Source organism: Equus quagga, chromosome 14 (assembly GCF_021613505.1).
Source record: "Equus quagga isolate Etosha38 chromosome 14, UCLA_HA_Equagga_1.0, whole genome shotgun sequence".
NCBI lineage: Eukaryota > Metazoa > Chordata > Mammalia > Perissodactyla > Equidae > Equus > Equus quagga.
The window spans coordinates 95,005,402-95,026,687 of NC_060280.1; the positions used below are offsets into that span (position 1 = coordinate 95,005,402).

At 60.8% G+C, this 21,286-nt stretch overlaps 3 protein-coding genes across 3 annotated transcripts in view; all 3 read right to left on the reverse strand.

The window, feature by feature from the left end:
- Positions 1-888: 888 nt before the first annotated feature.
- On the reverse strand, positions 889-2,021 carry SMIM24 (small integral membrane protein 24). The gene is made up of 3 exons (XM_046638324.1): positions 1,745-2,021; positions 1,310-1,415; positions 889-997 (listed from the first exon to the last, which is right to left on the reverse strand). The coding sequence occupies exons 1-3, from the start codon at positions 1,818-1,820 to the stop codon at positions 889-891; spliced, it is 291 nt and encodes a 96-aa protein (XP_046494280.1). The 5' UTR covers positions 1,821-2,021.
- A 1,203-nt stretch (positions 2,022-3,224) lies between these two features.
- SMIM44 (small integral membrane protein 44) lies at positions 3,225-3,977 on the reverse strand. Its single transcript, XM_046684976.1, has 2 exons — positions 3,776-3,977; positions 3,225-3,525 (listed from the first exon to the last, which is right to left on the reverse strand). Exons 1-2 carry the CDS (start codon positions 3,975-3,977, stop codon positions 3,296-3,298), a joined length of 432 nt encoding a protein of 143 aa, XP_046540932.1. The 3' UTR covers positions 3,225-3,295.
- A 9,609-nt stretch (positions 3,978-13,586) lies between these two features.
- The window catches only part of CELF5 (CUGBP Elav-like family member 5), a 13,016-nt gene continuing 5,316 nt past the window's right edge, over positions 13,587-21,286 (reverse strand). Inside the window, exons 5-10 of the mRNA XM_046685945.1 lie at positions 20,927-21,068; positions 20,697-20,843; positions 19,197-19,259; positions 18,418-18,501; positions 15,723-15,866; positions 13,587-13,714 (exon numbers count right to left, since the gene is read on the reverse strand). Of these exons, the coding sequence (XP_046541901.1) occupies positions 13,587-13,714; positions 15,723-15,866; positions 18,418-18,501; positions 19,197-19,259; positions 20,697-20,843; positions 20,927-21,068 (708 nt within the window). The remainder of the gene's footprint in view (positions 13,715-15,722; positions 15,867-18,417; positions 18,502-19,196; positions 19,260-20,696; positions 20,844-20,926; positions 21,069-21,286) is intronic.

Sequence of the window (21,286 nt, forward strand, 5' to 3'; positions counted from 1 at the left end):
GGAGGGAGGGAGGGAGGGATGAACGAGGCCGGCAGGAGGCTTCCGCTGTAGGCGCCCCGGCACGGTCTGGAGCCTCCGCACAGCCTGGGAGCGGGATGCACGCTTTACTGGGGCTGAGCTGGGTCTTAGGGCACAGTCAGGGTCACACTCCCTCAGGCACTTCCTGGGCTCAGCCCAGAACCTTCCAGCCAGGCTGGTCTCGTCCTGGCTCGTGCACCCCTAGTCCTGCCCCCAAGCCTTTGCTCAGCTTGGATCTTGGTCCAGAAGGGCCCCAGCCACGAGCACACCTTGAGCCCTCCGTCAAAATCACATCTGGACACGGTCGGGACACAGGAGACCTGAGTCCGGGAGGGCCCCCCACACCCAGTCACACGCTTGTGGTCACATAGCCCCACTCTGCAGTCTTGCTCAACAGGTATTTATTAAACGCCTAATGTGTGCCAGGCCCTGTGCTGGGCAGCGGGGACACAGCCAGGATCGAAGCTAAGTTCTAGTCACCTGTTGGAAGCCACCATCTCACGTTGAGAAACCAGTAAATGACTGAGAGCGTTTCAGCTAGTGGGGACCACAAAGAAAGCAAGCAGGGCTGTGGGACAGAGAGTGTCAGGGAGGCCGGCGATTAGGGTGGGGCCTCTGTGAGGAGGACACATGGAACAGGGACTGGAGGAGGAGAAGGCGCCAGACAGAAGATACGAGGAAGGGTGTTCCAATCAGAGCAAACAGTAAGTGTAAAGGCCCTGGGGCAGGAACGTGCACACCCAGGGGAAAGGTCTTCCAACCAGAGTGAACAGTGAGTGCAAAGGCCCTGGGGCAGGAACGTGCTTGAGTTGTTCAGGACAGAAAGAGGTCATCTGTGTGCACCCATCCCTCCCGCCCCCAGGAGGGGGCTCACACAGACCCCCTGACCCCCACCCTCAAACACAGGCGGTACCTCGGATCTATTTCCTGGTACACGTTGGGCTCCAGCCTGATAGCGGACTCCTCCTGGTCCTCAGCTCTGCATGGGAGATGGAGACAGAGGGGTGAGGAGCGGTGAAGGGCGGGAGGCGGGGCTAGCCTCGGCTCAGTGTCCCCTCTATAGGACTCAGGAACTCCAGGAAGCAGGAGGGTTGCCGCATGGCTGTCCTGGGCTACGGGATGGGGGCCGAGGAGGAGCAGGGTGATGGGGAGGCCTCCAGACATTGGGCATCGGCCGGGCAACAGGGGGGAGGGACCAGAGAGGGTTAGGAAGTGGGACAGGGGTGCCTAGCTCTTTGGGGAGCAGAAGGGGGACAGGCGGCGGGGGGGGGGGCAGCGCACAGGCTCCCACCTCACTTTGGAGCACCAGACGCGGTTGGCCAGCATGAGGACGAAGACGATGAACAGGAACCCCACAACGGCAGCCAGGCCCACCAGCCAGGGCTTCAGCTGGCGCCCTGCGGGGGTCAGGAGGTGCGGGAGGGGGCCTCAGAGACGGGGAGGGGAGACGAGAAGGGTGCGGGCGATGCTTGCACGGAAGGGGCTGGGTTTCAGAGAAGAGGGGCGGGGACCCCCGGGATGGGGGGCCAAGCCCCAGGGGATTGTGGGGGAGGCCAGGGCTCCCAAAGGGGCTGACCCCCGTCTTCTGCCGGCCTCGTCCTCATCAGAGGCCTCAGTTTCTCCTCGTGGAAAACGGGGGGGTAGGGGAGAGGAGGCGAAGCCAGGCGCAGCCCATCCCGGGGCCCCCCACGACCCCCCACCGCCCTCCCGGGGGCCGGAGCCCTACCCTGCTGGGCCTCGGCGGGCGCCAGGAGCAGAGCGCCGAGAGCGAGCAGGGTCCGCAGGGTCCCCAGGGTCCCCATGGCCGCGGAGGAGCCGGCAGGGAGCGCGGCGCGGTGCGAGCGCAGGCGGTGATAAGGCGCAGGCGGGTCCGGGGCGGGGCGGCCCTGGCCCCCGGGGGGCAGACTCTGGACCCGGGGTAACAATTAACCCGGAGGCCCGCCCCTGCCCCAGCCTCGGGGTCCCCCGGCGCCCTCCGTGGCCGCCCGGCGCTGTGTGCGCACGGTCACCTGCTCTGAGCACCCCCGGGAGCGCGCCCCGCGCCTGGAGGAGAGGCCTGGGCACCAAGTGGTGCAGAAACAGCCGGCAGCTGGAGTCTGAACCCTCGCGGCCAGCAGCATCTGTCACCCCGGGTCAGCTCTCCGACCCCTGGGAACCCACAGCCAGTGTGAGGTGGGGGCGGGGCCAAGAAGGGAAGGGACCCTTGGTCAGCGTCCACCTTCAACCCCAGCCGGAGACCGGGGCACCCCCGCGCAGATGACTCAGGCCCCAGGCTCCCCTGCCTGTCAACCTTGATCCCGCGGTGATTAGAGCGTGGACCCTGCCCCCCGGCCAAGGGGGACCCCACCCCAGCTGCCACCCCAGGGCGGGACAGCCATGCCTCCAGCACGTGGCAGGAAGGCGGGGTGGGGGCTGGCCCTTCTCCAGGCCTGTGAGACAGCCCCCCCCCCCCCACGCAGGGCCCTTGGGGGCTGGGAGGATGCTAGCATCATTGCACATGCATTTATGGAGCGCCTACTGTATACCTGGAGCCACCTCTCTTCCAGGTCTGACTATAAGCATTGCGCAGACGGACCACTCAGTAGAGAGTGATGGAGCTCAGGCGCCCAGGCCCCAGGCCGGCCTGCTTCAACCAGCGGGACTGGCACGTAGAAAGCTCCTACTGTGTGCCCTGTCCTGTGCAAGAAAGCTCAGAAGGGACGGAAGCCTCGGGCTGTGTCCCCTGGGAGCTCTGGGCCTCATTGGGAAGTCAGGATCCCCAGAAGCAGATCGAGCCGGGGAGCCGTGACCGAGGCGGGAGGAGTGGGGTGGGGGCATTCGGAGGTCGCGGCGCCCAGCAGAGCAGCTAGGGGCAGAACCCCCCTCTGGGAGCATCTGCTTTCCAAGGCAGGTCACCGGCCTGGCCTCTTTCTAGAAAAAGCCATCTCTGCTCCGACCCAGTCATTTCTGGGCCGCGTGCCTCCGTTTCCCCTCTGTTAAATGGGCGATCCGTCCTCCCTTGGCGGATTAAATGAGATAATACGTGCAACGGGCTGACTCAGCACAACAGCAGGCGCATACTGAGTGCTGAAGGAGGGCCCGCTGCTCTCGGGACTATGTCTTTACGTCCAAGCGTTCTTGCTTTGCAGATTCCTGGGGCTTGGTGGAGGCCGGGCAGGGTCGGCTCCAGGTTTGGGGGCAGCAGGAGCGTGGGAACAGCCCGGGGCTGAACCCCCGACGGCGGGGAGGGGCCCCGGCGCCCGGAGGGAGGGCCTGGCCAGGTGTAGGCGGCACCGCCTCAGTTCAGCCTCCAGAAGGAGCTGCGGCCCCCGGGGTCCTTGAAGGCGATGGAGGGTCGGCGGGGGGCCCGGGCGGGGGCTTCTGCAGGGGCCGCCTCGCCGCCGTCCTCGTCTCCGCGCCAGGCCAGGGCCAGCTGCAGGTCCAGCTGCTCCAGGTCCTCGCCCTCCGGGCTCGGGCGCAGCTCCCGGGGGCCATCCTCCTGGTCCGGCTTCGGGCCGAAGGCCCAGTCTGCACAAGGGGCTTGTGAGGACCACCCCACTGTCCCCTGGCCACCCCCACCGCTTGCGCTGCCCCATCGAGGCCCTGAGCCTCCCCAGTGTCCCCTGGCCACCCCCGCCCCCCTGCACTGACCCATCGAGGCCCTTGGCACCCCAGTGTCCCCTGGCCACCCGCGCCCCCTCCCCAGCTAGCAGAGGCCCTGGGACCCCCGAGCGGCCCAGCACAGCCCCAGCCAGGCCCGTGTGGGGCGGCGGCTCACCGGCCAGGTCGTGGGCCAGGTCCTTGATGAGGTGGCCGACAATGGCGTAGGCCACGGCCAGCACGAGGAGCGCGGCCAGCAGCAGGTACAGCACGTACCGCGGCAGGCGGATGGTGTCCAGCTGCGGCGGCCGGTACTCCTCGTAGAGTGGCGGCGTGGGGCTCCAGCCCTCCATCCCCCCCGGGCCCGCCAGCCCCGGCATGGTGGCCACTCGAGCAGGAGCAGCCCGGAGGTGACCCACGCGGCGGAAGTATTAAGGGGCTTTAGGTAAGAGGATCGGGGCTCCCCCGGGGCCACCATCTGCCCGGATGAGTCACGGCGCAAATCGCTTCCGCCCGCCACCCCTCCCTCGCTCAGCTCCATCCTGCGTGCCCATCCCCACCCACCGCAGGGCCTTTGCATGGGCTGTTCTCTCTCCTGGGGAAATCCCTGCCCTGATGGAGCTGACATTCAAGGCGGGAAGACAGATTCTGAGGAAAATACAACCTTAGAGTAAATGATGTCTTGGGTTAGAAATCCAAGAGTGGTATTGATATTGAGGGATGTGGTGAGGCTGTGGGCTAAGGGGTCGGGACCACTAGGAGGGGAGTTAAAGTCTAAAATGTAGGAGCCAAGTCCATATTGAGATGACATTGAGCAGAGACCCAGAGGAGAAAAGGAACCAGCCATGGGGGTACCAGCAGGAAGAACATTTCAGGCCAAGGGCACAGCCGGTGCAAAGGCCCTGGGGCAGGCCCGGGCCTGGTGTGTTGGAGGAAGAGTGGGAAGGCCTGTGTGGCTGGTGCAGAGGGAGCGAGGGGGAGAGAGGGAGGAGGGAGGGCAGGGGCTGGTGGCCATGGGGAGGACTCGGGCATCTCCCCGAGGGAGGGGGCAGCCTGGAGGGCTGCGGGTGGAGGAGGGCCGGACCGACTCAAGGGCTCCCAGGCGCCCTCTGGTGGGGGCTGCGGGGAGGACAGACTGTGGGGGGCGCTGGTCCAGGGGGCCAGAGGAGGCCTTTGTCACGTGCGCGAGCCGAGGGCTGGGGGTCTCGTTGGACCGTGTCCGCGGAACCTCCCTGCACGGGGGCGCTGGAGCTGTCCGCGACCCCCGGTGCTGAAGCCCCAGCTGGCAGGGGGTCCCCGCCTTCGCCCAGGATGGCACCGCTGTTCGGGCGCCGCCGGCCCGAGCTGGTTTCTCCGCCTCGCACGCCCCGACCGGCGCTGGACGGAACCCCGAGTTACGTGTCTCTCCGACTCGGTTCCGAACCCCCTTCTCTATAGGAGGTGACTGCGCCTTTAAGGATCACGGACTACGTCACTCCTGACGTCACAATCGGCCGGGCTCTACAGACAGGTCCGATTCAGGCTGCGGATTGGCTGGTGGTCTCATGAATATGCAGATCACCCCCGCCTCTACCTCGCTCTGGTAGGTTCGAGAAAGAGAGTGGGCGGGGCGGGGCAAGGGGCGGGGCGAGGGGCGGGGCCGGGGATTTTGTGGGGTTTGTTCCCGCCTGGCACACAGCAGGCGCCCAATAAATGCTTGTTGCCGCTGGAATCCAGTAGGAATGACGCCCACTTCTCTGAATTAGGAGGAGGTCCTGTTTTGCCTTTTCATAATATTATATTATAATGACACTGGCTGTTATTCGCGTGCATGCATTAATCTCCCTGACCGTCTCAACTATCCTGGACGGTGCATGCTCTCTTGAGTCCCACCTTACAGATGAGGAAACTGAGGCTTGGAGCGAGAACGAGGCTGCTCAAGGACCTGCAAACCTTTAGCTGCTCAGCAAATACTGCTATTACACGTGCCTCCATCCCGAGCCAGCATCCCAGAGGTCCAGAATGGGAAAGAGAGCGTTCCCGGCCGAGGCGGAGGGGGCACCGCACGTGCAAAGGCCCTGTGACCCGAGAGAGGAAGGAAGAGAGGGGAGGTGGGCTGACCCTACACGCTTTAAGGGAGGGGCTAAGAAATTTGGACAGGGTGGTGTTTGTGTCCCAGGAGACAGCCCCCTCGCCACCTGCCCCGGCCCCCAGCGCAGCGCGGCGTACACACCCGGTGTGATAAGTGCTTGCCGGCATTTCAAATGAAGGCGTCAATACTGAACTAAGGCGTGGGGCTCTGCTGTCCCCTGCTGGTGGCCTGGGACACAGCGTCCGGAAAGTGACTTTTCAGCAGGATTGACGGACTTTGACAATTCTGTAGTGCTGACTCCGGGGTTTAAATATTAGCTCGTTCATTCCCGCGACAAGCCGTAGAAAGCTGTTTGCGTCTTACGGGGTCGCGTGGCAGAGGTTCCGTGGGCAGGACCTGCAGCCCGGCCACCCCCCGGCGTCTCTGTTTCCCCATCGGTGGGCCAGATCCGACCTCATCGTGTTGCCATGACGATTAAGCGAGTTAATACTTAATAAGGCCCCGGGAACCAGGCCGGGGCATCATATGCGCTCAATAAACAGCCATTCATTTGGGGACATTCCAGGCTTGTTTTGCTCACGATGCGATTGTCCGCGTGGGGATGTGAACTGAGCGAAGTTCCAGGCTCCTCTGGGGGAGGACGGGCCCCTTAACGTCGCCGGGTGCCCTGGGTCCCACCATCAGCCAACCTACCGCTTGCCTGGCTTTTCCTTTCTGTGTCTCCAAACAATATTGCCATTTCCCCAGGTCTGTTCCAGGTACCTTGTGGTTGTTGTCATTGTAGCGGATGAAGTTTTGCTGAGGGGTTAGTCAGCATCGCTGCTTCGTGAGTCACCTGAAAACTTAGTGGCTGAGGGGTCGGCCCAGTGGCTCAGTGGTTAAGTGTGCACATTCTGCTTTGGCGGCCCAGGGTTTGCCGGTTCGGATCCTGGGTGTGGACATGGCACCGCTTGGCAAGCCATGCTGTGGGAGGCGTCCCACACAGAAAGTAGAGGAAGATGGGCACAGATGTGAGCTCAGGGCCAGTCTTCCTCAGCAAAAAGAGGAGGATTGGCAGCAGATATTAGCTCAGGGCCAATCTTCCTCAAGGAAAAAAACCCAAAAAAACTTAGTGGCTGAAAACATTTATGATCTCCCAGTTCCTGTGGGTGGGATGTCTGGGGGAGCTCAGCTGGGGTCTCTCACAGGCAGGGGGGGGGGGGGTCTCGCCTGAAGTCTCGCCCGGGGGAAAGGATCCACTTCCAAGCTCGAGGGGCTGTTGGCAGAACTCAGCTCCTCGCTGGCTGTCGGTCCCTGCTCTGCGGGCCTCTCCATAGGGCAGTGGAGCAGTTGCGTTCAATGTGGGCTCTTTTCCCCAAATAACTCCCATACCCACCTTTGCCCTCCTTTCATCTTAAAAAAATGTATTTAAAATGAATTCTTAATCTACCTGAGTATATTCACTTTGTACAGCTTGTAGCTGACGCTCAGGTCGGCTTTGTCTTGGCCCCCAATTCTTCACGTCCTCAAAGCCATGCCTTCATCATCTTGGTGGATATACTTCTGGTCCCTTCTTCTCATTCTTACGGTCACATACACGTCCCCAGAGAGAAAGTAGAATATATATATATATATATATATATATATATTTTTTTTTTCCTGAGGAAGATTAGCCCTGAGCTAACATCTGACAATCCTCCTCTTTTTGCTGAGGAAGACTGGCCCTGAGCTAACATCCGTGCCCATCTTCCTCTGCTTTATATGTGGGACGCCTACCACAGCATGGCTTTGCCAAGCAGTACCATGTCCACACCCGGGATCCAAACCAGCGAACCCTGGGCCGCCAAAGCGGAAGGTGCGCACTTAACCCCTGTGCCACCGGGCCGGCCCCTAGAATATATATTTTTAAAAGCCACACACTCACGCACACACACACTGGATCATTTCCCGCCGTGTGCATTTTTCTGCCGCTCTCGCCTTCATCGAACCATGTGACCCGGAGACGATTCTCTTCTCTCACGGCCGCGGGATCTTCTGTGGCGGGAATGCTTCTCGGTGGCGGCCACCCTCCAAGGTGGCCCCCGGGGTCCGTGCCTTCGTTGGATCCGCTGTGACCGTGGGCTGGACTTGGTGACTCGACTCCAACAAACAGAACAAGGCAGAGGTGATGGTGTGTGACCCGGTGACAGGTCAGCAAAGGCAGTGTCCTCTCTCTCTCCCTGCCCTTTGAATCACACTCGTTCTGGGGGACGCCAGCCCCCGGGTCCGGAGCAGCGCTACAGACGGGTCCACTTGGTGAGGAACCGAGGCGTCTCGCCAACAGCCACGCGAGGGAGCCATCCTGGCAGCGAGCGGCTCCTCCAGCCCCGGTCGAGCCCTCGGATGAGGCAGCCCCGGCCGACAGCCTGACCGTGACCTCGTGAGAGACCCCAAACCAGAACCACCCAGCCCCGTCTCTCGTGGATTCCCGACCCGCAGGAACAGTGGGAGACGACAAACGTGTGGTGCTTTAAGCTGCTAAATTCGGGGGGGGTTTGTGACGCAGCCGTAGCTGCTGGTACATCCTTGGCGTCCCTCGCCCGTTCCGCCTGCACGAACGGCCTCGTCGCAGCCAGGGCTCCGCCGTCCCGGCAGATCGGTGCTCCCTCCTCGGAGACGCCCGGAGGCAGAACTGCAGTATCATAAGGATGCGCGTTCTAAACGTTTAAACAACTTTGAGCTAAATTTGAAAGCTTAAATTGGGCTACTGCAAATAACAACTTGAATTATGGTCTTACACATTTTGACTTCAGCCCCTACCCAGCACAGGGAAGCGGGATAGCGGACCATTTAAGAGAAGAGCCTGGGTTCCGCTCCTGCTGTGCAGCCTCAGGCAGGCTGCTTGACCTCTCTGAGCCTCAGCTTCCTAACTCACAAAGTGGGGCTCTTAACGGGACACACCTCACGGGGTGGGGGGAGGTAAGTGAGTTAAGTCCTATAAAACGCTTAGACCAGTGCTGTCCGATAGAACTTTGTGCAGAGATGGACGTGTGGCCGCTGAGCCCTGGAAATGGGGCTTGGTGTGAGTGAGGAAGTGAATTTGTAATTTGATAAATTGACTTGAATTCAAATAGCCACATGTGGCTACTGTGTCAGAGGACACAGGCTTGAAACAACACTTGGCAAACAGTAAGTACTTAATAAACGCTTGGCGGGAACATGATCCTGCTGAATCGTCCTCCAGCGTGCTGACTTACGCCCCAGCAGCAGCACAGACGTCACCCCCGTGTCCTCCTAACACCCCGATCCGATCGTGTCATTCCCCTGCTCCAAGCGCTTCCTTGGCTCCCCAGTGACATCCAGACAGCGTGCCGGGTTTGCAAATCTCGCGGCGGTTACAAATGTAGCCCGCTCGGGACTCCCTTTTTCCAGTGGGGGTGGGGTGTTTGCGGTTCGTGTCCACCTTTGCCCTCACCTGCAGCCTGGGGAGGGTGGGGACAGGGCCTGGCACACAGTAGGTGCTTTGTCATGCAAGGGCCTCTGTCACGCAGCCCCTCGCATCTCTGCACCCATCTCTTTGCCGGGTGCTGTGCTCTCAGCCACGCGTGCAACCATCACAGCGTCTCAAGCCTCTGAGTCTTTGCCCAGGCTATTCCTTCCACCCTGAAAACGCTTCCAGGGTTTTTTTCTTTTTGGGAGGAATTTCGAGGCCCCCCGCGGAATGGGGCGGGGGGCCGTGTGTGGTTTTATTTACGTCTTTTCCGCCAAAGCCGCACCATCATCTCTCGGGTCTCACCTCCTCGGGACACTTCTGGGTCCTCGACGACGGCAGGCCCACCTGGGGAATGTCTCCCTGAACCTGCCACGTCAGGACCGATGACCGGGACGCGGAGGAGCGGGAACCCCCGTGCGTGGCTGGCGGGAAAGTAAGACGGGCCGGCCGCCGTGGAGGAGGGTTTGCGGTTCTCAGAGCACTAAATGGAACTGTCACATGACCCGCAGCTCAGCTCCTAGGGGTCCACCCGAGGTAGACGCAGGTGTCCAAATGACAACTCGTACGGGAAGATTTAGTGGCACTGTCACAGTGGCCCCAAAGTGGCAACAGCCCAAATGTCCATTAACGGATCCACACAATGTGTCCCCCCACACGCTGGAATATTACGCAGCCGTGAAGAGGAGCGAGGCCCTGACACGGCCGCACGTGGACGGACCTGCACACACGACGCTCAGGGAGAGGAGCAGACACAGAAGGACACACGGCGTGTGACCCCATGGACGGGAAACGTCCAGAACAGGCAGATCCACAGACAGGGAGCGGGCTCGTGGGCGCCAGGGGCTGGGGGGGGGGTGGGGGTGATGCTGATGGGGACAGGGTTCATTTTGGGCTGATGGAACGTTCTGGAATTACTGGTGATGGTCGCACAACCTTGTGAATGTACTCAACGCCACCGAATTGTACACCTTAAAATGGTGAATTTGATGTTATGTGTATTTTAGCCCAATCTTCTAAAATGTGCATAGTACAGTGTCTCCCCCGCCCCCACCCTGGCTGCATCCCTGAGGGCAGAGGCCGGAGGCATTCTCCACAGTTGACATTCAATCAGTGTTTGTTGAGTGAATGTATGAACACCTGATCCACAAACACCGGCCTTGGCTCCTCTCGAGACCGAACAGTTGGCTCCTTCACCTTGGGGCGAACGCGCCCTCCCTTCCCGGCCTGTCACCTCCCACGTCCCTGAACTCTGACCCGGAGTCCTCTCCGGCCCACGCCCCCCGGGGGGGCCTGATGCCCTCGGTCTGAATCGCGAGGCAGGTGCAATGAGGCAGGACTAGTCCGTTAGCAAGTAAAACTTTTATTAAATAAATTTTCAGCTTCTCCAGCCCACAGAGAGGCGTTCCGGCCACCAGGGCGGTTTCTCACCCGGCCCGTCGCCCCCCCACCCGGGGGCCCGTGACCTCTCCAGCCACGAGATTCGAATAAGTCAACCCGAAACGCCCTCGAGGTCCTCTCCGTGTGTGTGTGTGTGTGTGTGTGTGTGTGTGTGGCGGTTTGTCTCCAAAAGTCGGTTTGCAGGTTGAAACGATGAAATTGCCCGTAGCAGAAATAAAGTACATCGTACAAATCACGTCGATCTTCGGTGTGGAGTATAAAAATGATATTTACAGCCAGTAAACATGGACCAGAAGGACACGGGCCACCGCACGCTGCCACCACGCACTGGCAGGCGGGCCTGGCGGGCGCGGGGACACGGGCCGGGTCCCCTCGCGGCCCCGGAGCACACGCTTGCACACGCGGACGCACGGGACACAGGCACGCTAGAGTCTCGGAACAATTATCAAACTCCCGGATACGGAAACAAGTCGCTCAGAAGATTTTTTTTTTTCCTTTTTTTCGTTTTTTTTTTTTTTTTTTTTTTTTTGTTTTTTTTTTTTTGCTAGGTTTCTTTTTTTTTTTTTTTTCTGGGTCGGTCCACACGTTTTGGTAGAAACAAAAGGGAAAGCTGTTTTTTTTTTCTTTTTCATTTTTTTGTTTTCTTTTGTTTTGTTTTCTTGAGTTTTTGAAGGTCTCTGGCGCCTGTCTGGCGAGAGGCCCCGCCGGCCGGTCGGACGAGCCCGGTTCTGTGTGCTTCAAGGTGGGTGTCGCGGTCGGTGGCCGTACAGAGGCACCCCACAAGGTCCCCCTCCCTGCCCCGGCTAGGAAATCAAAATCCAGTGCTGTCTGAGTTTGTGTTTGTTAGTTCTGCTCTTCCCTTCTTTGTACCTGCTCAGAAAGACCAAAATAATAATAATAAAAAAAAAAAAAAAAAAAGAAATCTTTGACAGAGGTATGTCCGCTGGAGGGACGCTGGGCCGGTGCGGGCCGGGCTGGTCCAGCCGCGTGGCGAGCTTGGCGACGTGGAGGTTCCAGGCTGGTGATCCGAAGGCAGGAGGGCGGCCGCCTGCCCTTGGGAGGGGGCGCCGGGGGCGGCTCCCCCGGACCCCATCTGCCCCCCAAGCTAAGGGCTATTGGTCACATGAGTAAGGCTATGACTGGGGGCATGGCTGGGGGACACAGGGGTCTCCTTTGTGCCTACATCCGGGGAAGGCAGGGCCCTGCGACAAGGGGGGCAAGGGGGGGCTCCAGAAGCTGCAGCGAGGACCAGGGACACTGTGGGGGGCCAGGAGGCCTTGGAGGTATATGGCGGCGGCTGCTTCTCCGGCCCCTGGTCTGACACGGCAGTGGGAGTTGGGGGGGTGGGGACACCGGGCTGCCCAGCCCGCCTCAGCCCTTCTTATGTCCCTGCCGAGTGACCGGCCCGGGGCCACCCTCTCTTGGACGGAAGGAAGTCGGAAAAGTTTGGTCCCATGATCTATACTCAAAAAATATATACTGTCTCTAGCTCTATATATATATGCATATATATATATAGGAAAAGTTGCCATTTCGTCAGGGGGGGAAAGCCACCAAGGTCCTGCGTGTGGGGTGGGAGCGAGGACATCTCTCAGGAAGGGGGCGGTGGATCCTCAGCCCCCCCAACTCAGGAGTGTCACCACCACCACCCCCCTCCCCGCCCGCCTGGGGCGGCCGCGAAGCCCTCCCCGCTCCGAGGGGCCAGTCCGGGAGTGGGTCACATTTATAGGAGCAGGGGGCAGGGAGGGGATGGGAGGCTGGTGTCCACACCCGGAGGATGGGATGGAGGGAAAGTCCTGGATCTGTTGGAAGCAGAAGCCTCGGGGGTGGGACGGCCCCTCACCTGGGGGAGAAGGAGGGGCATTAGGGCACTGCGATGGGGGCGCCGGGCAGACCCGGCCGCCCCCGCTCCCCCCTCAGGGTCCCCCATCTTCTCAGAAGGAGTCCATTTCGGGGTTCAGGGGCGACACCCGGGCCTTGGCACGGACTTGGGGTGTCGGAGGCCGTGTCCTCGCCTGGCAGCTGGAGCGTATCTTTCTGCTTATTTGTGTCTCTCTGCCTCGTCCCCCCAAAAAGCTCAAGGGGCAGCTTCTCCACCCCCACCGGCCCCAGCGGGTCGGTTCATTGAAACTGTGTCTCCGAGCACTGCAAACAGCAGATGCTCCATAAAGGCGTCGAAACGCACGGATCGCCAGCTGGCTGGCTTCCGGTTGGTGGGGGTCCCGAAATGCACAACCCCGTGACCGGACGCCCTCGAATCAGGCGGTGCTGACCCGGCAGGGTTGGGGGGCAGGACGCCCAGCCCCTCGCTGAGCACATACTTGGGCCCTTTTGGTGATGGCAGTGAGAGCGATCAAAAGGGAAAAACTGAAAATGATTATCGAGAGCTCCCAAGCTGGAGGGCCGGGGCCCCACGCATCCTCCCCGAGGCCCCTGGGGGGCGACCTTCAGGAGCCTGTGTCACAGACGAGGCTCGCCAAGGTTCGAGGTCGTTATGTTCCCCCCTCGGCCCTCAAGCTCACTATCCGTTCCCCCGAGGAAGGCGATTTGATGATGGTTGTTTGCTCTGATGGCAAAATACACTCAGAGATTTGTTTGTTTGGGGGGTTTTTTGGGTTGTTTCTGGCACGCGAGTGGGCGGGGCAAGCATTCCACTTTCCCATCGACCCACTGGGTGTGAATGACACCCAGTGATGAGCCCAGCTGGGAGATTCACAGGAGAGAGGCCCCTCCCCACAGCACGCCCCGCCCCAGATCAATCCTGGCCTTTCCGGCGAACTCCTATTCATGCTTCAAAACCTTTTGCAGGAAGGATTCCCTAATTGCCCTAAGGGATCACTGGCTTCCCCCGCTCCCCACCGCAATCCCACTCTCGCATCCACGGGAGCCACTGGGGGTGTCTTCGTCCTGGTCTGTCCCCGCCAACCCAACCTGGGGGCCCCTTGTAGCCTCCGGCAGCATCCCCCCGCCTGGGAAGGGTTTGAAGACTGAGGAGGGGGTGCGGACCAGGCGGGGCGGGTGGGGCCGGCTCACCTGGGCCAAGCCCGCAGCCTCGGGGTGGCGGGGCGGTCAGTAGGGGTGTCCCGGGTCTTTGGGTCGCTTCAGCTGCACCTTGAGCCTCTTCATGCCGACCTGGAAGCCGTTCATGGCCTGGATGGCGGTCTGCGCGCTGGCCGGGTTGTCAAAGCTCACGAAGCCTGTGGAGACGGGGACCCGCCGTGGTGGGCATCGCGGGCGTCTCCCGCCGGCTCGGGGCTCGCGGGGGGCCGAGGCGGGGGGCGGGAGGGCTCGTCAGAGGCCACACAGCAGCCCCGGCCCGCTTCTGACGGCCCCTGGACTTGCATGCCTCTGGGGACGGGGTGCTCACTCCTTACCTGGGTCTGTTCTGCTGAGACTTCCTGTCTGGCGCGAGGGACAGGTGGGGCCTCTGGGGGTCCCGGGAGGGCCGCGTTCTCCATCCCTCCCCCCCGATGCCTCCCTCCAGGCCTGGCTGCCAATCTTCTCCCTGCTCTGCGACCTCCGTCCTCCTGGGGTCTTGTCTGGCCATCAGACTCTCCCTCTATCTTCGTCTGTCTTGTCGTCTCTGCTCTCTTTCTGTCTCTCTGTCTCTGTCCCTGTCTCTGTCTCTGTCTCTGTCAGTCTTTCTACCCCCAGTCTCCCCGCCCCACCCCCCAGCGCCATCAGGAACCCTCCAGCTCCCTGTCCCTAAGCTTCCACTGCCCCAAGCTCCCTCCGCCTGCCGCCTCGGGGCCGCCCGGCCCTCGCCTCTTGGCCTCACAGGCTCCCCGGGGGGCACGTGGAGCCCACAGCGGCGGGAGGGCCCTCCAGCGGGGCAGGGACACCAGGGCTGTGTGTGGGAGGCCGGGCAGGAGGTCGGGCAGGGAGACGGTGGGCTCAGAGTTGAGGGGTGGGGCCCGCGGGGAGCCGTGAGGGAATCTGGAGCTGGGGGTCCATGTCTTCATATCTGTTATCACCTCTAACCCGCCCCCCATTAGGCAGATGAAAAAACTGAGGCTCAGAGAAGACCTATGACTCCCCGATTCTTGAAAGTGGTTGAGTAGGTTTTCCTCCCAAAACGTCCCACATCCCCCAGGAAGCAGGATACAGAGGAGGGGCCTGGGTGCTGGCGGGGATCCCTTCCTTGCTGTGTGACCTCAAGTGTGTCACTTGACCATTCTGGGCCTCTCTTTCTTCCCTCAGTAAACCGGGGCAATTCTTCCCTTTTAAGCTTGGCTCTAGAGTGTATACAGAGGCACTTAGTAAACAGTCAAGAGTTGGGCTCTTGAATAGGATGGGGTGGGGTTTAGAATCCAAATCTTGGAGTTACAGAGACCTTCTAATCTGGGTTCTGTCTCTTTGCTGCTGTGTGACTTTAGACAAGTTGCCATACCTCTCTGAGCTTTCATTTCCTGTTTCTGGGGACATGGAAGTCCTCCCGAGGTCCACAAGGACCTGCCCCATCCCCTCCCCGCCCTCCCTTCTCCCTCTCTCCCCCTCACTCCTTCTGATCCAGCCACACCGGCCTCCTTGCTGTTCCTCCAACATGCCCGGTCCTGCCCCAGGGCCTTTGCACAGGCTGTTCCCTCCACCTAGACCACTCTCCCCCCAGATTCCCCCATGGCTGGCTCCTCAGCATTCAGGCCTCCATCGAAACATCGCCTCCTCCTTAGAGTCTTCTCCTTTCCCAGTTTTATTTTTCTCCGTGCCCTGTCAGACTCCCTGGCCTGGATCCTACATTCATTTACTTCCGTCTCCTCCCCTCGCCCTGTGTCTTCCCGATTCCGTAGCCAGTGGCCACGCGGGGTTACTTAAATTCATTCAAATCAAATCAAATCAGAAATTCAGTTCTCGGGTGGCCCCGGCCATATTTCAAGGGCTCGGGAGCCACGTGGGGCTGATGGCTGGGCCAGAGAGGATGGAGAGCACGGCCGGCGTCAGAGAAAATTCTAGAGGCCAGCGGGGGTGGGGGGTGCCTGAGCTTTGCGAGGACAGGGACTTCTGTGCCCAGCACGGGGCGTGGCACACGGCAGGGGCCTCGGATATCTATTTGGTGAATGAATGAATGAATGGGTGGGTGAATAAACGAATGAGTGTGAGACCCATCTCATGGCCGATCACCGCTTCCCGGTGCGGGGCGGGGGTGGGGGTGGTGTCGCCGGCCGGGCGGCAGGCGGGAGGCAAAGGGCGCCCGCGACGGTTACTCACCAAAACACTTGCTCTGGTTGGTGGCCCGATCCATAAACACCTTGGACGAGATGATGTTGCCGAAGGGCAGGAACATCTGTGTCAGCTCCGTGTCGCCAAACTCCTGGGGGAGGTGGTAGATAAACAGGTTACAGCCCTCGGGACCTGCAGGTGGGGAGAGAGAGACATAAAGGCCCCAAGGAGAGGAGGCGGCCCCGGGGGGCGCAGTCCCCAGCCGGCGGGGGAGGAGGGCGGGCCGGGGGCGGAGGAGGGGGAGGCGGGGGCGCCGGTCCCTTGCCTGGACGATCCCGCGCTCGGCCACTTGCGAACCTCGGCTGATCTTAGGGCTCCAGATCATTTACGGAATTCAGAGGATTCCCCCCCCCCCAAAAAAAAACTGAGCTCAGTCCCTCCACCCCAGGCCCCGGGCAATCCGAAAAATCCCAGACGGCCCCCGGCAGATCCTGAAAGCTCCCCGGGTCATTTGCAAACGTCAGACGAACTGGGCGTTGGGTGGCCAGAAACCCTGCATATCTTTGTGCTATTTCTCTAACACTGGTCCTAAAATAAAAGGGATGTTTGGAGAAAGCCTGACGATTTCAGAATAAAATAAGGCAGGTCGTTCCCGGGCCCCCAGCCGCAAAAAGCTGGATAGTTTTCAAAACCTCGGCTAAGCCTCCAAACCTTGGAGGATTTTCAAAACTCAGACGACACGAGAAGAAAATCCAGTGAAACCAAAAGATGATGCGCCAGTGCCGGACCCCAGGCCGCCTGAAGCCATGGATGAAAAGCTAGGCTATGAAACACGTTTTAAAGGCACCGCTGGCCCTCAAAATCGTCCCTTCCCCGAATAACCCCCAATGCATGTCTGCCTATGAAACGTATAAATAACAGTAGCATTTAAAAACCTTGATTATGCAAAGTCACGACGTCCCCAAACCAGCTGCTTGTCCCACACTTATAGATGATTTTCTCCCATGTCCCCCAAAACAGGGGTAGAAATGCCCAAACCATGCAGAATCCCGACCCCCCCCAAGATGAATAAGCCCCCAACGCCCCAAAATACAAAATCCAAGATGATACGTGCGCGCTCACCCCTCACCTTCATGAGGAGGACCATGCCTCTGCCTTAACGCTTGCTTTAAAAAAGGCAACCGTGTTCCAACACGGAATAATTCTGAGCACAACACGGTTTCGTGATCGCTTCTGGCTACCTCATCTCCAAGAAAACTGGTGAATGCGGAAACCCGTGCCCAGCCGAAATGGATCTTCTGGGAAAACCAAATGCACACACGCGTGCACGCACAGCTCGGACGCCCGCCAGCGGTCCCAGTTCCCCAAGTGTGTTACGAGCTACCCCGTCCCCATCTGGGCTTAACTCCCTCCGATTCCAGAAGGCCCTCCTTCCGCCACTTCACAGCGACTTGCAGGCCGGACCCCTTCCAAGGCCACTTCCAAGTGTCGATTTCAGGTCTTTTCCAGGATAAAGGGCCAGGGTCCCTGGAGGACTCTGGGAGTTCACCATCCGACACTGTGCCACCATTTCTATCAGGCGTCTCTCTCTCTCTCTCTCTTTTCTTGACGTGTCGCAAAGTTTTTGAATGGTGTACCCCATGACCCTATTTCCCGCCCCCCAAGCCCTGTCGTCTGTACTGTGGGGTTTTGCAAACGATGGGGATTTTCCAGAACGCCCATCTCGTGTTCTAGCAGCACTGGCTGCGTTTGAACCAGCTTTCACCCGCTCCGCCCAGGCCCCGGAAGGGAGACACTCAGGTCCGAGCCACCCAGGAAACAGTGGCCGGAGGCAGCCAAGCCCTGTCTGAAGCTCCCACTGGCTCTGTCCTTTTGGTGGGGGGGGGGGGGGGGCCCTCCGGGGGGGGGGGGGGGGGGGGGGGGGGGGGCATGTGAAAGGCCCGGGCCCATTGGGGAATTCTGGAGCTGCCAAATCCTCATGTTGCTGCCATCTCTGACTCTAACCACGGAGCCCCCTGGAGACACAATATCCACGAGGATGGGGTAGCGGCTGGTTGGGAGAGCCAGGAACCCCTCGGCCCAGGGCTCCCCTCCAAAGCTCAGCTCCTGTGCGCTGGCAGGGTCCCTCCTTCTAAGGCCGAGGGCAAGGGAGACCCTGGGCAGAGCCTCACAGAACTCAGTCTGCGGGCCAGGCCCTCCGCCCAGCTTCCCTCACCATGGGGTGACCTGGGGTGTGTCTTCCAGCCCCGTCCCCACCCCACTAGATGGATTAGGGAGAGGCAGGGACTCCCCGGTGCTGAGGGCCCGCAGTGGCCGCTGCTTACCCCCCAGTAACGTGTCTTGGCACAGATGGTCGCCCGTGTGGCAGATGGGGAAACTGAGGCACGGAAGTGCCTTCCTTGTGACGTCACGAGTCAGAACTGGGTGGATTTGAATCCCAGCTGTCCGACTCCAGAATCTACCTCCTCCCATCCTCGATTTTACCGGAGACGCCTCAGTTTACCCGAGATATCTCATCACCCCACCCTCCCCAACCTCAAAATGAGTTTTGTCTCCTCCAAAAACGCAGCTCGGGAGAGGGCTGCTGGTGGTGGTGGGGTCACTGGCGTTCCACTTTCCGGAGGGGAAACTGAGGCTCAGAGAGGGGGATTCAGGCCGGGGCGGGGGGGGGGGGGGGCCCTCGGGGGGGGGGGGGGGGTCAGAGGGTGGGGCGGGCGCCCAGGGGAGGTCGCGGCCCCCTCACCTTCTCGCTGCTGCTGCTGCAGGAGGGGCGGCGGCTGAGGGACGCTGTGCGCGATGGGCGTGATGGCCGCGGCGGGGTACATGGCTGCGGAGACCGGGGGACACAAGGCCGAGGCCACCGTGAGACCCGCAGGCCGCCCGGCGAGGCACAGGGGGCGGAGCCAGGACGCGATGGGCGGGGCCACGACTGGGGGCGGGGCCAGGACCGGGTCTGGGTGGAGGGGCGTGGCCACAGCTGACGGTGGGGCTGGGGCGGGGCCGAGGTAACAGAACCACGGAAAGGGGCGGGGTCAGGGCGTGGGCAGGACCAACGGTGGGGCTGGAGGGGCGTGGCCATGGCTGAGGGCGGGGCCAAGGCAACTGGGCAGAGTGGGGCGGGGCCAGGACTTGAGGGGCGGGGTCATGAGTTGAGGGGCAGAGCCATGGCTGAGGGCGGGGCCAAGGCAGGCCTTAGGAAGAAGAGCCAGAGATGGGGGCGTGGCCTTGGCAGAGGCGGGGCAGGACCAGATGCTGAAGGAGGGCGGGGCAGGGGCGGGGCCGATAGCTGGGATTGGGCGAGGGCCAGAAGTAGGGGGCGTGGCTAGGAACAAGAGGGAAGGCCGAATGAGAGGGCAGTCTCTGAGGGGCGGGGCCAGATCTGGGCGTGGTTAGGGGCGTGGCTGGACAATGCGGGAAGCGGGGACAATGGGCGTGGCCTCCCTGGGGCGTGGCCTCCCTGGGGGTGGAGCCTCCCTGGGGGCAGGGCCTGGTGGGCGGGGTGGGGCCAAGCTGCCTCCCTACCTGTGTACTGCTGGACTCCGGAGAATGCGGGATGGAGGGTCTCGGCCACGGTGGGGCTCTGAGCTGCGGGGTAGACGGAGGGGCTGAGTGGGGCGGGGGCAGCAGAAGTCTTCCCCATCCACCCCGATCCTTTAGAGCCGGAAGGAGAGCAAAAAACATCCGCCCCCGCTTCACCGCTGTGTAAACCTTTTACAGGTATGAGCCCACTTTAAAGGCGAGGCGACTGAGGCTCAGAGAGGTGAAGCAGACGGGCACAGGACCACTCAGGAAATGGCAGAAGCTGACCTGGAATCCAGATCACTCCCATCTCTCTGCCCACCCTGACCCCCTCCTCCTCCTCTATCTCTGGATTCTCCAGGACTCCAGGCCTGTGCTCCAGCTCGCCACCCACCCTCATCCCTTCCCCTCTCTCCCTCCCACACTTCATCACACCCCCTATGGATCCCCCGTGTGGCTGTGACCCTCCCACTGCCTCTAGGGGAGGAGGCAGGGGAGGAGAGAGGTTGTCCAGGTCACCGGAGACGGTGAGTCTGGGGGAAATTCAGCCAGAATATTCTGCTGGAGTAGAGAGAGGTTGCTAGAAGATGGTGGGGGGAGTGTGACTCTAAGGGGGTCGCAGGAATGAATTACTTTGTAGAGATGGAAGGATTCTGTATCTTGACGGTGGTGGTGCGTACACGAATCGATCCTGTGATAAGATGGCATAGAACCACATACACACACACACACGCACGCACACACGAGTGCAGGCAACCCGAATAAGGCCTCCAGCCCCAGCTGAGTGCATCGCCCTGTACCAATCTCAGTGTCCCGGTCTTGACAATGTGCTGTGGCGATGCAAGATGTTACCATCAGAGGGAGCTGGGCGAGGGGTACCACGACCCCTCTGTGCTATTTTTGCAACTCCTTGGGAGCGTCCAGTCATTTGAAAATAAAAATAGAAACAGATTCTCCTCGCTGGTGGAGACACAGATTGACTTCCCCTGAGCGAGGCGCTGGAAGATGTTTGCCTCGAAATGGTGGTAGAGAGCAGAGAAAGGGGAGACCTCTGCTTCCTGAGGGCAGGGCCCGGTGCAAATCAGCATGTGGTCAACACTGAATGAATGAATGAATGAATGCGAGTGCTGCTATCTTCCAAAATGGTAACAATGAATAATTAAGACCGATGGTGCTGGTCTTGCTACCAGGTGATGCATTAAGCATTTTATATGCTGGTTGCATTGTCAGTGCAACCTCACGAGATGACCATTGTTATTCGCCCCATTTCCCAGAGGAGCAAACTGAGGCTCAGAGACTTAAAGAAACCACCCAGGGCCACCGAATCGGAATTTGAACCCAGAAATGTCTGGATGCCAAGTTCCTCTGTTTAACCTCTTTCTCTGTGCCCACAGCTGTGTCTGTTCCGCTGCGATTCCTCTGTCCTGCCCCTCTGTTCCCTGGGCAGCAAGGCATGGGGACTCATGCTCGTCCCGGAGACACCCTCCCTGCCACCTGAGTTACCTGGGTAGGGCACAAGGCCATTGGCATATACAGTTTCCAGGGCCGGGTGCCCGCCAGGAAAGGGCACAACCCCCGCAAAGCCATTGGTGATGGGAGCCACGAGGCCGGGCACGGCGGCCGTGCTGAGCAGCGGAGGTGAGTGTAATCCTGCAGAGCAGAAGAGGGTCATGGGGCGCCCGGTCCTGGCCTGGCCCTACCCGCCCGTCCTCGTGACCCTGGTGGACTCTCACCGGAGGCAGGGGCGATGGGTGTGGCAGGCAGCCCGTTGAGGCTGACGGCACCGATCTGCTGGATGTGGCAGGGTGAGAAGGCCACACCAGGGCTCAGGTAGCTGCCCGAGGTGGACAAGACTGTCGTCTGCTGCTGCATGAGCTGGGGGTGGAGAGGGAGTCAGCGTGCACAGTCAGGGTGACGCCTGCCCCGAGATCATGGCTCAGTGGGGAGGCCTGGTCCTCTAGTAACTAGGGGGAGTCAGGCTGGGGTCAGGGCTCACTTGAGACTTGGGGCTCAGCCTGGGATCAGGGCTCAGTCAGGAATTTGGGCTCAGTCTGGGATCAGGGCTCAGTTAAGAATCAAGGCTCAGGCTTGGG